Source organism: Kogia breviceps, chromosome 14, assembly GCF_026419965.1.
Source record: "Kogia breviceps isolate mKogBre1 chromosome 14, mKogBre1 haplotype 1, whole genome shotgun sequence".
Taxonomy (NCBI): domain Eukaryota; kingdom Metazoa; phylum Chordata; class Mammalia; order Artiodactyla; family Physeteridae; genus Kogia; species Kogia breviceps.
Genome location: NC_081323.1, coordinates 90,582,837 through 90,595,963, shown reverse-complemented (window position 1 = coordinate 90,595,963; position 13,127 = coordinate 90,582,837). Strand labels below are relative to the sequence as shown.

Genomic DNA, 13,127 nt, shown 5'->3' with positions numbered 1-13,127 from the left:
CTCGGGGCCGTGCGGCTGGGGCCCTGGGCTGCCCCGCCCACCTCACCTGCGTACTCCTGGGGCAGCATGGGCCTGTCCACCACCTTCCGGAAGGCCTCCATCCACGCCCGCTGCTCCGACTCCGTTTCACAGGCCAGTAGGAACCGGCGCTCTGGCGTGACGATGGTGATGCCGTGCGGCCAGTGGTGGCCCTGGGTGGACGGCGGGAGCCCGTCCAGCACCGTGTAGCCGCTCTCCCTGCTGCCGATGAAGACCTCCCCACGGGCGAAGGCGTCCTGGGAGGGGGGACCGCGCTGAGCGCTGCTCAGAGCCGCGTGCGGCCCCCAGGCCCGGCCCCTCCTTGCCGGCCCGGCCTGTCATCTTCAGCTCACCCAGCAAATGCTGCTCGGTGCCTCCCAGGCGGGCGGGTGACCCAGGAGGGCGCGTCCACGCCACGGGGGCCCTGGGGCCGCGGCCCATCCTTACCAGGGGGTCCTTGAAGTACATGAGCCTCCGGTCGTCCATGGTGAACCAGCGCTTGCGGAAGCCTTCCGTCTGCTGGGGGTCGGGGGCGCCGCTGGTCGGCCCGAGGCAGGCCCTGCCCCCACTGCCTGCCCCCCACCCCCAGGGCGGGGCCGCCGGCACGGCCACCCCCGGTCCGCGCGTGCCCTCGGGGCCCCATCTGGGGGGTGGGGCCACCTGGGTCCCCCGCGTCTGCCCCATCCCCCACGTGGCAGGGACCTGGGGGTGCACAGGGACACGTCGGGGCGGGGGGCCAGGGCAGGAGGCAGGGCTCGGAGCTGGCTGGGGCTGGACCCAGAGCGCCAAGTCAGTGGAGCCCACACTCTCACAAAGCACTGGGCGGCGGGGAGAGGGGGGGCGCGACTGTCACTGGCTGGCGCTGCTGACACACCCCACGCCCCCTCCCGGGATATGACCTCAGAGTGAGGCCTGGGCATCCGGGGTTCCAGGTCAGACCCACCTTGGGCCCTGTCTTCTCCATGTAGCCTTCCTGAAGGTAGTTCCTGGACAGCTTCGGCACCAGCTAGGGCAGAACCACTTGGGCTGGGCCCTGGGAGCCCCTCCCCTCCCGCCCTTCTCCCCCCTCCCCCTCCCAGCGAAGCTAAAACACCCCGGAACAAAGCAGAACTACTGTGGTCTCCAGGGGCCTCAGGCCAGTCAGCAGCGGGGGTCTTGGGGGGCGAGGGGTCCACGTGGGCCCTGGGTCAGCTCCCAATCCCCTGTCCCAGCCTGGGGCGCATGTCCCCCGACCCGGGCCAAAGGTAGCAGCAGCAGCCACTCACGTCTGCGTCACTGGCCCCTGGGAAGGCCACCTGCAGGTAGTGGAAGCGGGCAGCACGGAGCGCGTTGAACCAGTCCACCATCTCCTGGGGGTCAGAGGCTGGGTGTGGGCCGCGGCCTCAGGGCTCCCGCACACTCACCCCGTCCCTCAGCTCCCGGGCCTGCTCGGGGGACGCCCCCAGGGTGGCCGGGGAGGACAGGGAAGGCTCCACCACCGGGCACCAGGCCTCAGGGCCAGCGTGGCCCGACGCCCAGGCAGCAGGAGCGGGCCACGCCACGGACAGCCACTTCAGGACAGGCGGGGACGGCGGGTGCGGGGCTGCCATCCAAGCCACCCTCAAGCCCTGATGCTGCCGCAGGCAGCGGGCGGTCTCGTCTCCTCTCAGATCGTTCTATCTTTATGACCTGCTATCTCTAGCCTAGATAGAGGAGGCCCATCTATTCATAAACCCACCCGGAGCTGCGAGGGAAGGAGGGCAGAGCTGTTCCCCGGAGGCCGGCCCTCACTGCCCGGGGGAGTGCAGAGGGCCGGCTGCCCAGGCCGAAGAGTCACGGCCCAGGTGCCGCCACCCCGTCCCTCCCACGCCAGGCCCAGCGCCCGTCCTGGGGCCGGCCCACCCCCCCCGGCCTCCTGTGACCTCTCGTTCTGCCGGGCTGCCACGCTCGCTGCCCCAGGGACCCCCGCCACAGGCTCCCCCGTCTCTCCCTGCCGAGGTCTCCTGCAACCCTGCATGGACTGAACACCTGCTCTCCCTGCCGACACCTGGACAGACAGCGCTCCTCTCCGATCTCCAGGTCCCCTGGGCCCTGCAGTGTCACCCCGACGCCCACCTCCAGCCGCACCTGAGGCCCCACTCACTTCCCCGCCCACCTCAGTGCTCTGTCCCTCCTGCCTCGGCGCACGGGCGTGTGTGTGTGTGCGCACGTGTGTGTGTGTGTGTTGGGGCACCATTCCAGAAGGAGTGAAGCTACACGGCTGCACACCACCAAACCTGAGGCCCCTCCTGTTCCCTCTCAGCTCCCTCAGTGCTGGGACTCAACGGTACCTGCACCAGGCAGGAGGGGTTTCCTCCAGAGAATCTGACCAGCGCGGAACATCTCTCACATGGAAGTCAGAGAACAGAGCACACAAACAGGAAATAGCCACTTAGAAGAAATAAACATTGTTCAAGGATAAGAAAGCTTCAAATTTAAATTAACATTAATAATCAGAGATAAGATACTACAATCAAGAAACAAGAACAATGTACTTTGAAAAAGGAACACTGCAAAAACCAAAAGGAGCTCTGAAGATTGAAATGTTGAGAGCAGAAAGCAAACTTTCAATAGGAAAGTTGCAAGACAGTGGAAATGTTCTAGAAATCAGTGAAAAAGGGAAAAAGTGGGACTAGAAATGAATGAGGGAACCAATCTAAGCCAGCCAACATCTGCATAACAGTTCTAGAAAATGCAAACGGAGAAAATAGAGGAGGAAATTATTAAGGAAATAACTCAAGAACGATTCCCCCACCTCATGGATGTAAATTACTAGGCAAGGAGGATTCACCAAGCTCCCAACACAGAGAAGGAAGACAGACCCAAGCCCAGGCTGTCACTGGAAAACTAACTCAAGTGGAAGTTAGGATTTTCAGATGTGCGAGGTCTCTGGAAGCTCGCCTCCAAGGCACTCCTTCTCAGGAAGCTACTAAAGGGTTTGTTCCACCAGGAGGAGGGAGTAAACCGAGAAAGACTTAGGTTCCAGGAAATGGAATCAGCCCAGGACTGAGATGTGGCCACAGGAGAGACGATTCCCGAAGGGTGAAGTCGGTTGCTGCCCAGGACATATGCGGGGACTGGGATAGTCGGTGGCGTGGTGAGTCAGTAATGAGGACATGGTTAACCAGGGGGGTAAAGGCAGCTCTTGGCTCTAGGAGAAATGAAATGTGCAGGAAGTGAAAAATCACTGCTCAGGCTTGACAGCAATTTTGTGGTCTTGGTAACGGTACACTCTGAATACAGGTGTGGCCAGAATAGCAACGTAAGGGTGATGGGTGAGGTGGCAGAGGTGTGGGCCCGGGCGAGGTGGGGGTGGGGACTGGAGAAAGCACCCTGTCCGTGTGCTGGGAAGTCATCAGGCAATGGGAACATGGACAGCCCTGGCAGCAGCACAAGCACGTTATGCACGCACCCGGCCGTGGATTCCCAAGGGATCAGCTAAAAGCTGAATAGAGGATTCTGGGAACATGGGGTAGGAAGCACCAGGAATGTGTCTCCCCACCTGGAAAACGATGGCACTGGCAGAATCTGACTGATGTAGCCAGTTTGGAATTCTGAAGTCTGTTGAAGTCTTAACAACTTCCAGGGGAAGACTTGGAGAGTACATTGTGGTTAATTTCAGTCAATTTCAGCTCTGAGAACAGATGCAGCTACCCATCCTCCCCCCCTCCACCCCCCAGGACAGGCCACTGTGTAGGAGTCCTGGAGCAACTTAAACAGAGTTTGCACGAGCTAGGGTGGGCAAAAAGGACTCTGTCCTCCACATATCAGGGATCTGTGCTCTGATCACAGGGAGACAAAGGAGGGGGGCATTGTTGCAGCCCCTCCCCCTGCAGCTCAAGACCTCTCAAAGATTTAAAGGGTGAGCACCCACTTTCTCCCCTTCACTTTTGGTTTTCCCCCGTTGGGAGCCAGACATCAAAAACTAGGACATACAGAAACAGCTGCATATACAGGGGAAATTAGGAAGTCACCACACATGACCAGGAAAGCCTCGGGGAAAAAAACGTGAGCAGAAATTAAGTTTACACCTCAGGCTGATCCTCAGCACAGACACAGCCTCCAATAACTAAAACAAAAAGCCCAAGAGCAGCAGCTAGCTAGCTAAATAAATAAATAAATAGCAAGCCTTGGGGAAGGGGGAGAATCTGATTTCCAGAGTTACCACACATTATCAGGATCAAATGTCCAGCATTCAACAAAAAAAATCACAAGGCACACAAAGAAGCAGAAAATGGCCCTTTCAAAAGAAAAAATAAATCAACGGAATCTGTCACTGAAAAGACTTAATGGCAGATGTACTAGATGTACTTAAAACATGGTCTTAAATATGCTCAGAGCAAATAATATTTGGAGAAAGTCAAGAAAATGAATAAACAAAATGGAAATAACAATAAAGAGAAAACCTAAAAAGAAACCAGAAAGAAATTCTGAAACTAAAAGTACAATCATGGAAATGAAAATTTCACTAGATGGATTCAAAGGCAGAAGAAAGAATCAGTCAACTTGAGAGGAAAATGGAAATTATCAAGGCTGAGAAACAGAAAAAAAGATTTAAGAAAGGCAAGTAGGGCCTAAGGGACCTGTGGGACACCACCAAGAGACCGACATATGCATTGTGGGAATCTCAGAAGGAGAAGAAGGAGAGAAAGGGGTGGAGAGAATATCTGGGGAAATAATAGCTGAAAAGTTCACAAGTTTGATGAAAGACATGAATATAAACATCTAAGAAGCTCAACAAACTCCAAGTAAGATGAACTCAAAGAGGTCCACTCTGACAAAAGTTATAATCAAACTTTGAAAAGACAAAGAATCTTGAAAGCAGCAAGAGAGAAATGACTTGTCACATATAAGCGATCCTTAAATAGATTATGAGTAGACTTCTCATCAGAAACGTTGGAGGGGGCTTCCCTGGTGGTGCAGTGGTTAAGAATCCACCTGCCGATGCAGGGGACATGGGTTCATGCCCCGGTCCAGGAAGATCCCACATGCCACAGAGCAGCTGGGCCCATGAGCCATGGCCACCGAGCCTGCGCGTCCGGAGCCTGTGCTCCGCAACGGAAGAGGCCACAACAGTGAGAGGCCCGCATACCAAAAAAAAAAAAAGAAACGTTGGAGGCACAAGACAGCTAGCCAATATATTCAAAGGGGAAAAAAAACAAAACAAAACCCTCTCAACAAAGAATCCTAGGGCTTCCCTGCTGGCGCAGTGGTTGGGAATCTGCCTGCCAATGAAGGGGACACGGGTTCAAGCCCTGGTCCAGGAAGATCCCACATACCGTGGTGCAACCAAGCCCGTGCGCCACAACTACTGTGCCTGCACTGTAGAGCCTGTGAGCCAGAACTACTGAGCCCATGTGCCACAATTACTGAAGCCCGTGCGCCTAGAGCCCGTGCTCCACAAGTGAAGCCACCATGGTGAGAAGCCCATGCACTGCAATGAAGACCCAACACAGCCAAAAATAAATAAATAAAACAAATTTTTAAAAGAGAGGAGAGATTCAAGGTAATATTTTTCAAAAAAGAAAGAAAGACATGCTCAGGGAGCCCTACAGGTGAAATGAAGGAACACTAGGCAGTATCTCAAAACCTTGTGGAGAAACAAAGATCTCAATGAAGGTAAATACATGGGCTATTATAAAAGCCAGTATTACTGTAACAATGGTTTGTAACTGTGCTTTTTGTTATCTACATGATTTAAGAGACTAATGCTTTTAAGGATAAAGAAAAAAAAATTAATATAAGAGCTAGTATTACTGTAAGTTTGGGTTGTGACTCCAAACCTTGTTTTTTACATACTTTAGGAGATACTGCATTTAAAATAATTAGTAGGGTTTTGTTTGTTTGTTTGTTTGTAATCACTCATTGTACAAAGATGTAATTTTGTGACATCAACAACCAAAAGCAGTGGGGATGGAGCTAAAACTAGAATTTTATGCTATTGAAAAAACATTCAAAAAGCTGCTATATATTCAGTTTAGAATGTTTTAACTTTAGTATGTTAAATGTTGTCCCCATGGTAACCCCAAAGAAAACAGGGATAGAAGATATACAAAAAGAAATAAGAAAGAACTTAAACGTTTCACTACAAAAACTAAACACAAAATATGACAGGAATGCAGGAAATGAGGGACAGAAAATCTACAGGGCATATAGAAAACAAATAGCACAATGACAGAAGTGAGTCCCTCCTTATCCGTAATGACTGTAAATGTAAATGTGTTAAACTCCCAATCAAAAGACAGAGATTGCCAGAATGGCTATAAACACATCATCCAACTGTATCCTTTACTCCAGGAGACTCACAAAATTGTGGAAGGTGAAAAACCAACAGATCAAAGAAGAAGTCACAATGGAAATTAGAAAATATTTAGAGGTACATCAAAATGAAAACACAACATACCAAAACTTACGGAATGCAGCAAAAGCAGTGCTCAGGGGGAAATATATAGCTATAAATGCTGACATTGAAAAACAGGAAAGATACTGAATCTGCAGCCTAACTTTACAACTTAAGGTACTAGAAAAAGAAGAATCAACTAAACCCTAAGCTAAAGGAAGGAAGGAAAAAAAGATTAGAGATCAATGAAATGGAGAACAGAAAAACAATAGAGAAAATAAATGTAAACAAAAGTTGGTTCTTTGAAAAGATAGAATTGAAAAAACTTTAGCTAGATGGACTAAGAAAAAAAGACTCAAATTACTAAAATCAGAAATGAAAGTGGGTACATTACTACTAATTGTACAGAAGTAGAAAGGATTATAAGAGAGTACTATGAACACCTGTATACCAACAAATTAGATAACCTGGATGAAACTGGATAATCTCCTAGAAACACAAAACCTACCAAGACTAAGTCATGACAAGAACAGATAATCTGAATAGACCTGTAACTAGTAAGGAGACTGAATCAGTATCAAAAGTCTCCACAAAGAAAAGCCCTGGACCTCATGGCTTCACTGGTGAATTCTATCAAACATTTAAAGAAGAACTTATGATACCAGTCCTTTTCAAATGTCCCAAAAAATCAAAGAGGAGGGAACCCTTCCTAACTCATCTGTGAGGCTAGAATAACCCAGATATCAAAGCCAGACAAAGTCACTACAAGAAAAGAAAACTACAGACCAATATACCTTATGAACACCAGTGCAAAAGTCCTCAAGGACATACCAGCAAACTGAACTCAGCAGCATATTTAAGGATTATACAGCATGACCAAGTGAGAGTTATTCCTGGAATGCAAGAACAGTTCAATACATGAAAATCGATCAATGTAATACACCACATTAACAGAATAAAGGGGGGAAAAAACTACACGATCATCTCAATTGATGCAGATGAATTTGACAATACTCATATGGACTCTCAAGGGAATTCAAACAGCCAGAACAATCCTAAAAAGGAAGAACAAAACTGAAGGAATTCACTTTTGATTACAAAGCCACAGTAATCAAAAGAGTATGGTCCTCATAAAAGACTCAGAATTGCCACAGATATCCTGAAGGAAAAAGAACAAAGCTGGAGGCAAAACCCTCCCAGACTTCAGACAGTACTGTAAACCTACAGTAATCAAAAGCATGGTATTGGCACAAAAACAGACATACGGATTGGTGGAACAGAAAAGACAGCCCAGGGGACTTCCCTAGTGGTCCAGTGGTTACGAATCCACCTTCCAGTGCAGGGGACGCGGGTTTGATCCCTGGTCAGGGAACTAAGATCCCACATGCCACACGGGACAACTAAGCTCGCCCGCTGCAACTACTGAGCATGCAGGCCACAACTAGAGAGCCCACGTGCTGCAACTACAGAGCCCATGCGCCACAACTAGAGAGACTGTGCACCACAAGAAGGAGCCCACGTGCCACGTATTTTTTTTTTTTTTTTTTTTAAAGGAGAGCCCAGGGCTTCCCTGGTGGCGTAGTGGTTGAGAATCCGCCTGCCAATGCAGGGGACACGGGTTTGTGCCCCGGTCTGCGAAGATCCCACATGCTGCGGAGCGGCTGGGCCCGTGAGCCATGGCCGCTGAGCCTGCGCGTCCGGAGCCTGTGCTCCGCAACGGGAGAGGCCACAACAGTGAGGCCCGCATACCACACACAAAAAAAAAAATAAAAAAGGAGAGCCCAGAAATAAACCCAAACACCTACAGTCAATTAGCCTTCGACAAAGGAGGCAAGAATATACAATGGGGGAAAGAGTCTCTTCAACAAATGGTCCTGGGAAAGGTGGACAGTTGCATGTAAATCTATGAAATTAGAACATTCCCTGATACCATACACAAAAATAAACTCCAAATGGCTTAAAGACTTATAAGACACGACACCATAAAACTCCTAGAAAAGAACATAGGTAAAACATTCTCTGATGTAAACCGTACCAATGTTTTCTGAGGTCCGTCTCCCAAGGCAATAGAAATAAAAACAAAAGTAAACAAATGGGACCTAATCAAACTTACAAGCTTTTGTAAAGCAACGGAAACCATAAACAAAATGGAAGGACAGCCTACGGATTGGGAGAAAATTATTCACAAGTGATGTGACCAACAAGCGTTTAATTTCCAAAATATACACACAGCTCCTACAGCTCAGTAACAAAAAAACCAAACAACCCAATCGAAAAATGGGCAGAAGACCTAAATAGACATTTCTCCAAAGAAGACATATAGTCGGCCGAGAGGCACATGAAAAGATGCTCAACATTGCTAATTATTAGAGAATGCAAATCAAAACTACAAGAAACCACCTCACACTGGTCAGAATGACCATCCTCAAAAATTCTACAAACAGTAAATGGTGGAGAGGGTGTGGAGAAAAGGGAACCCTTCTACACCGTTGGTGGGAATGTGAATTGATGCAGCCACTATGGAAAACTATGGCGATTCCTCAAAAAACAAAAAAACAGAACTACCATATGATCCTGTGTTCCTACTCCTGGGAGTGGGATTACGGAAAACTTATTTGAAAAGGTACAACGCACCCCAGTGGTCACTGCAGCACTATTCACAATAGCCAAGACATGGAAGCAACCTAAGTGTCCATCGACAGAGGAGTGGATAAAGAAGATATGGTACATGTATCCAATGGAGTATTACTCGGCCATAAAAAAGAATGAAATAATGCCGTTTGCAGCAACATGGATGGACCTAGAGATTAAGTCAAATAAGTCAGAAAGAGAAAGACAAATACCATTTGATATCGCGTAAGTGGAATCTAAAATAAGACACAAATGAACTTTTATGAAACAAAAAGACTCAGAGACACAGAGAACACACTTGTAGTTGCCAAGGGGGAGGGGAGTGGGGGAGGGGTGGACTGGGAGCTTGGCATTAGCAGATGCAACCTTTCTTTTGCAAACTATTACATATAGAATGGATAAACAACAAGGTCCTACCCTATAGCACAGTGAACGATATTCAACACCCAGTGATAAATTATAATGGAAAGGAACATGAAAAATAATATATGTATGTATAACCGAATCACTTTGCCACGCAGCAGAAATTAACACAACATTTTAAGTCAACCATACTTCAATAAAATTTTAAAAAGCAAACAAAAAAACCCCAGTATGGTCCTGTTATAAAGACAGACATACAGACCAGTGGACTAGAATAGGAAGCCCAGAAATGAACTCTTACATATTCAGTCAAATGGTTTTTGATGACAGTGTCAAGACCATTCAATGGGGAGAGGACAGTCTTTTAAACAAATGGTGCCGGGAAAACTGATAATCCACATACCAGAGAATGAAGCTGGACTGGGACTTCCCTGGTGGTCCAGCTGTAAAGAATCCGCTTTCCAATGCAGGGGATGCGGGTTCAATCCCTGGTCAGGGAACTGAGATCCCACGTTGCCCCACTCGGGGCAACTAAGCCCGTGCACCACAACGACTGAGCTTGCGTGCTTCAGTGAGAGCCCCCGTGCCCTGGAGCCCGCACGCCACAGTTGGAGAGAAGCCCACGCTCCACAACAAAGAGACAGCGTGCTGCAACCAAAGATCCCACATGCCTAAATGAAGATCTAAGACATGCCACAACTAGGACCCAATGAAGCCAAGAAAAGAAATAAAATTGAAAAAACAAAAAACAATGAAGCTGGACCCTGACCCAATTAACTCAAAATGAATCAAGGACCTAAATGTAAGTCCTAAAACAATAAAGCTCTTACAGGGAAACATGGGGCAAAAGCTTCACAACATTGGACTTGGCAATGATTTCCTGGATGTGACACCAAAGACACACACAACCAAAGAAGTACGGACGGATTCAACGAAATGAAAATTAAAAAACTTTGTGCATCAAAAGGCGGTTCACTGAGTACCAGGCGGTCCACAGAATGGCGGGGAATACTTGCCAATCACCTATCTGATAGGGGATTAACAGGCAGAATGTGGCGAGAACCCCTAAGGACAGACTTGGAGGGCTTCGCTTGGGGTTCCCCCCAGCCTCGCCGGGTGGAGACACGGGGGCGATGGCCACGCGGTAGGGTGCGGCACTCTGCCAGCCAGCTGCCACCCTCGTCTCCTGACGAGGCCTCGAGGCACGCACCCCCCCCCCCCCCCCCGAGGGCCCAGCTGGCTCTCCACTGCAGCCATGGCAGGGCAGTCCGGCGGCCCCTTGGTCCCGTGCCCGCCACCCTGGGGGTCCGCCGGGTTCTCCTGCGGCAGGGGGGCGGTCCGGCCGCCACCACCCAGCTGTGCACCCACCTTGCCGTCCTCGTGGTAGACGAAGATGTTTCGAGTACTGTTGTCTTTCAGGTAGGTGACCTGCAGGCCGTGCGGGTGACCGATCTTGGCCGGCTGGAAGGTGGCGTTCAGATGCTCGATCTTCATGATGGCCTTGGGCTCCTTGGCCTGGGAAGCAAGGCCGGGCCTCAGCGCTGGGCTGGCAGGGAGTCTCCAAGGTCAAGGGAGCAGGCAGGGTGGGCTCCGGACGCCGGCCACGCAGCTGCTGTCCCGCGTGGCTTTGAGCAACTCACTCACCCTCTCTGGGCCTAGGCTCCCTGGTCTAAGTCTAAGGTAACAGCATCCCTTCCTGGGGGATAACAAGGCGGGCGCTCAACAGAGGAGGGCGCTGACCCCTCCTCTGCCCCCCGTCTGGTCCGCCCTGCTCGCGGCCGGGCCCCCCTCCTGCCAGCCCGACCTCTCTCCTCTCCTTGCGCTGGGGGCCGGCAGAGGCGGCGGGCCTGAGGGCCACGAGCTGCCGTGCTTACTGCGTCCCAGGGTCACGTCTGCTGCGGGTGTGGGTGGGGCTCGGCCAGCCGCCCCGCCACGCTGGGACCCCCAGCGCCTCCCCACGCGCTGCCTGCGGCACCCGAGGCCGCGCCATGGTGCTTGCCAGGCGCCGGGCTCCTCTGTCCCTCTCAGGCCTGGGAGGGTCCGCCAGGGCAGGGCTTGCCGCCTCGGTGCCCCAGGATCACCCACAGCACAGGGAGTGGCTGTGATCGGGGTGGGTGGAGGGGTCCCCACGGGGGCCGGCGCGTCCCCACGGGAGGGGGCAGCGCGTCTCCGGGAAGGGCACGAGGGCAGCCAAGGAAGTGGCGCCGCTGTCCAGGGGCCAGTGTCCGGCCGCCCCAGGCCCCGGGCGGGAGGCCCGGCCGCTGCGCTTGGCCCCGTGCCCCACTCACGTCACTTCTGTTGAAATACTTGAGGGCCCCCTCGCGTTCCGTCAGCACAAACTTCCGGCTTAAGAACTGCCCGTTGTCCCGGCCGCGCTTCCAGAGAAAGCCTTCTCGGTACCCTGGGGGAGAGGGGCCCAGTCGGACTGCCACCGCAGACCCGGGCTGGCGGCTGCCACCCTGGCGAGGCAGAGGCCGGGCGGACCGCGTTCCGGCCCCCGGGGGGTGCGCAGCCCCCAGGTGCCGGGAGGCCGGTGGGCGTGAGCGGGCATCAGCCTTTCCCTGGAGCCCGGGCCACCCCCTCTCCACCGGCTGCACGCTCCCGCCCTTTTCCTTTCTTCCTCTCGGCAGGTGAGACAGGCACGCGGGGGTGTGAGAGCACCGGGCGGGCACACGGCGCGTGCGCTTTGGGTGCGAGCAAGGGCCTGGGGACTGGCCGGTGTTCTCGATCACCTGGGGGCCCAAGGGCACCACCAGGGCCCTCGAGCGGCAACACTGGGGCGATGGGGCCTCGGCCAAGAATGTGGGGAGCCCCCCAGGAGGAGCCGGCCCCGCCCCCTCCTCAGCTTTGGCCCCGAGCCTCATCGTGGAGCCCCGCCCTCCAGGGACCGCGGGGTCCGTTTTCGTTGCCTGAAGGCACGCAGCCCGCGGTCAGCGTCCCAGCAGCGGTGGGTGAGAAGGCAGCCCCTCCGGCGTCCGCGGCCGCCCCGAGCCCTCTCTCTCGCCCCTTCTCCTTTGCCCGTTCTGGGGCTCTGTGTCTGAGGCCTGCCCCGCACCTGCCCCAGGGGCCGGGCCAGCCCCCTCTCAGCTCCTGGACGTGCTGCCGCCAGATCGGGGATTCGCACCCCTTTGTCGCCGGCGGGGCCCCGTGGGTGCTGGGCTGTCCACCCACGCCCGGGGCACAGACGCCTGGTCGTGCCCGGCCTTCCTGAGCGGCTCTGCCGTGCCCGGCGCGGCCGTGTCCTCCAGGGGGCGCCCCAGGGGCACAGGGCTAGGGCCGGGGGCCCTCACGGTCGTTGCCCCCACAGCTTCCTCTCTGCTCCCGACCCGGGGAGAGGGTCCCGCTGCCGCGTGCGCTGACGGAGATCCCTGCCGGGCGCCGTCTGGGGCCGGTCCGTGCCGGGACTGCCGTCAGCAGGACTGGTGCGCAGAGCCCAGAGCCTGACGGCGTGGCTTTTGGAGTTTGGACGCCACCGCTGGGTCCTGGCCCCCAGCCCCAGCCCGCCGCCGCCCGTCGGCTGTCCTGGCAGCCCCACGCCCAGCACCACGGAGGCTAGGAGCTGTTCCTCTGCTCTCGAGAGGGGTGGTCCTGAAGAGGCAGCAGCCTGGCGTCGGGGACAGGGCAGCTGGCGCCGGTCTGTCTGGTGGGACAGTGCCAGATGAGGCCTGCTCCCTTCCCCCCGCGACTCAGAGGTCCCCGGCACCCTCAAAGCCTGTGAAGGACGGGTCCCCTGCACACAGCGCCAGCGGGCACGTCC

At 53.5% G+C, this 13,127-nt stretch overlaps 1 protein-coding gene across 2 annotated transcripts in view; it reads right to left on the bottom strand.

The window, feature by feature from the left end:
* ADAP1 (ArfGAP with dual PH domains 1) overlaps positions 1-13,127 on the bottom strand; it is a 60,714-nt gene that overhangs the window by 2,157 nt on the left and 45,430 nt on the right. Inside the window, exons 5-10 of one of the 2 annotated variants that reach the window (XM_067012856.1) lie at positions 11,659-11,771; positions 10,739-10,885; positions 1,284-1,367; positions 962-1,024; positions 466-534; positions 47-275 (exon numbers count right to left, since the gene is read on the bottom strand). In XM_067012856.1, the coding sequence (XP_066868957.1) occupies positions 47-275; positions 466-534; positions 962-1,024; positions 1,284-1,367; positions 10,739-10,885; positions 11,659-11,771 (705 nt within the window). Of the gene's footprint in view, positions 1-46; positions 276-465; positions 538-961; positions 1,025-1,283; positions 1,368-10,738; positions 10,886-11,658; positions 11,772-13,127 lie in introns of both variants that reach the window. The other variant, XM_059038531.2, reaches the window with a different exon arrangement.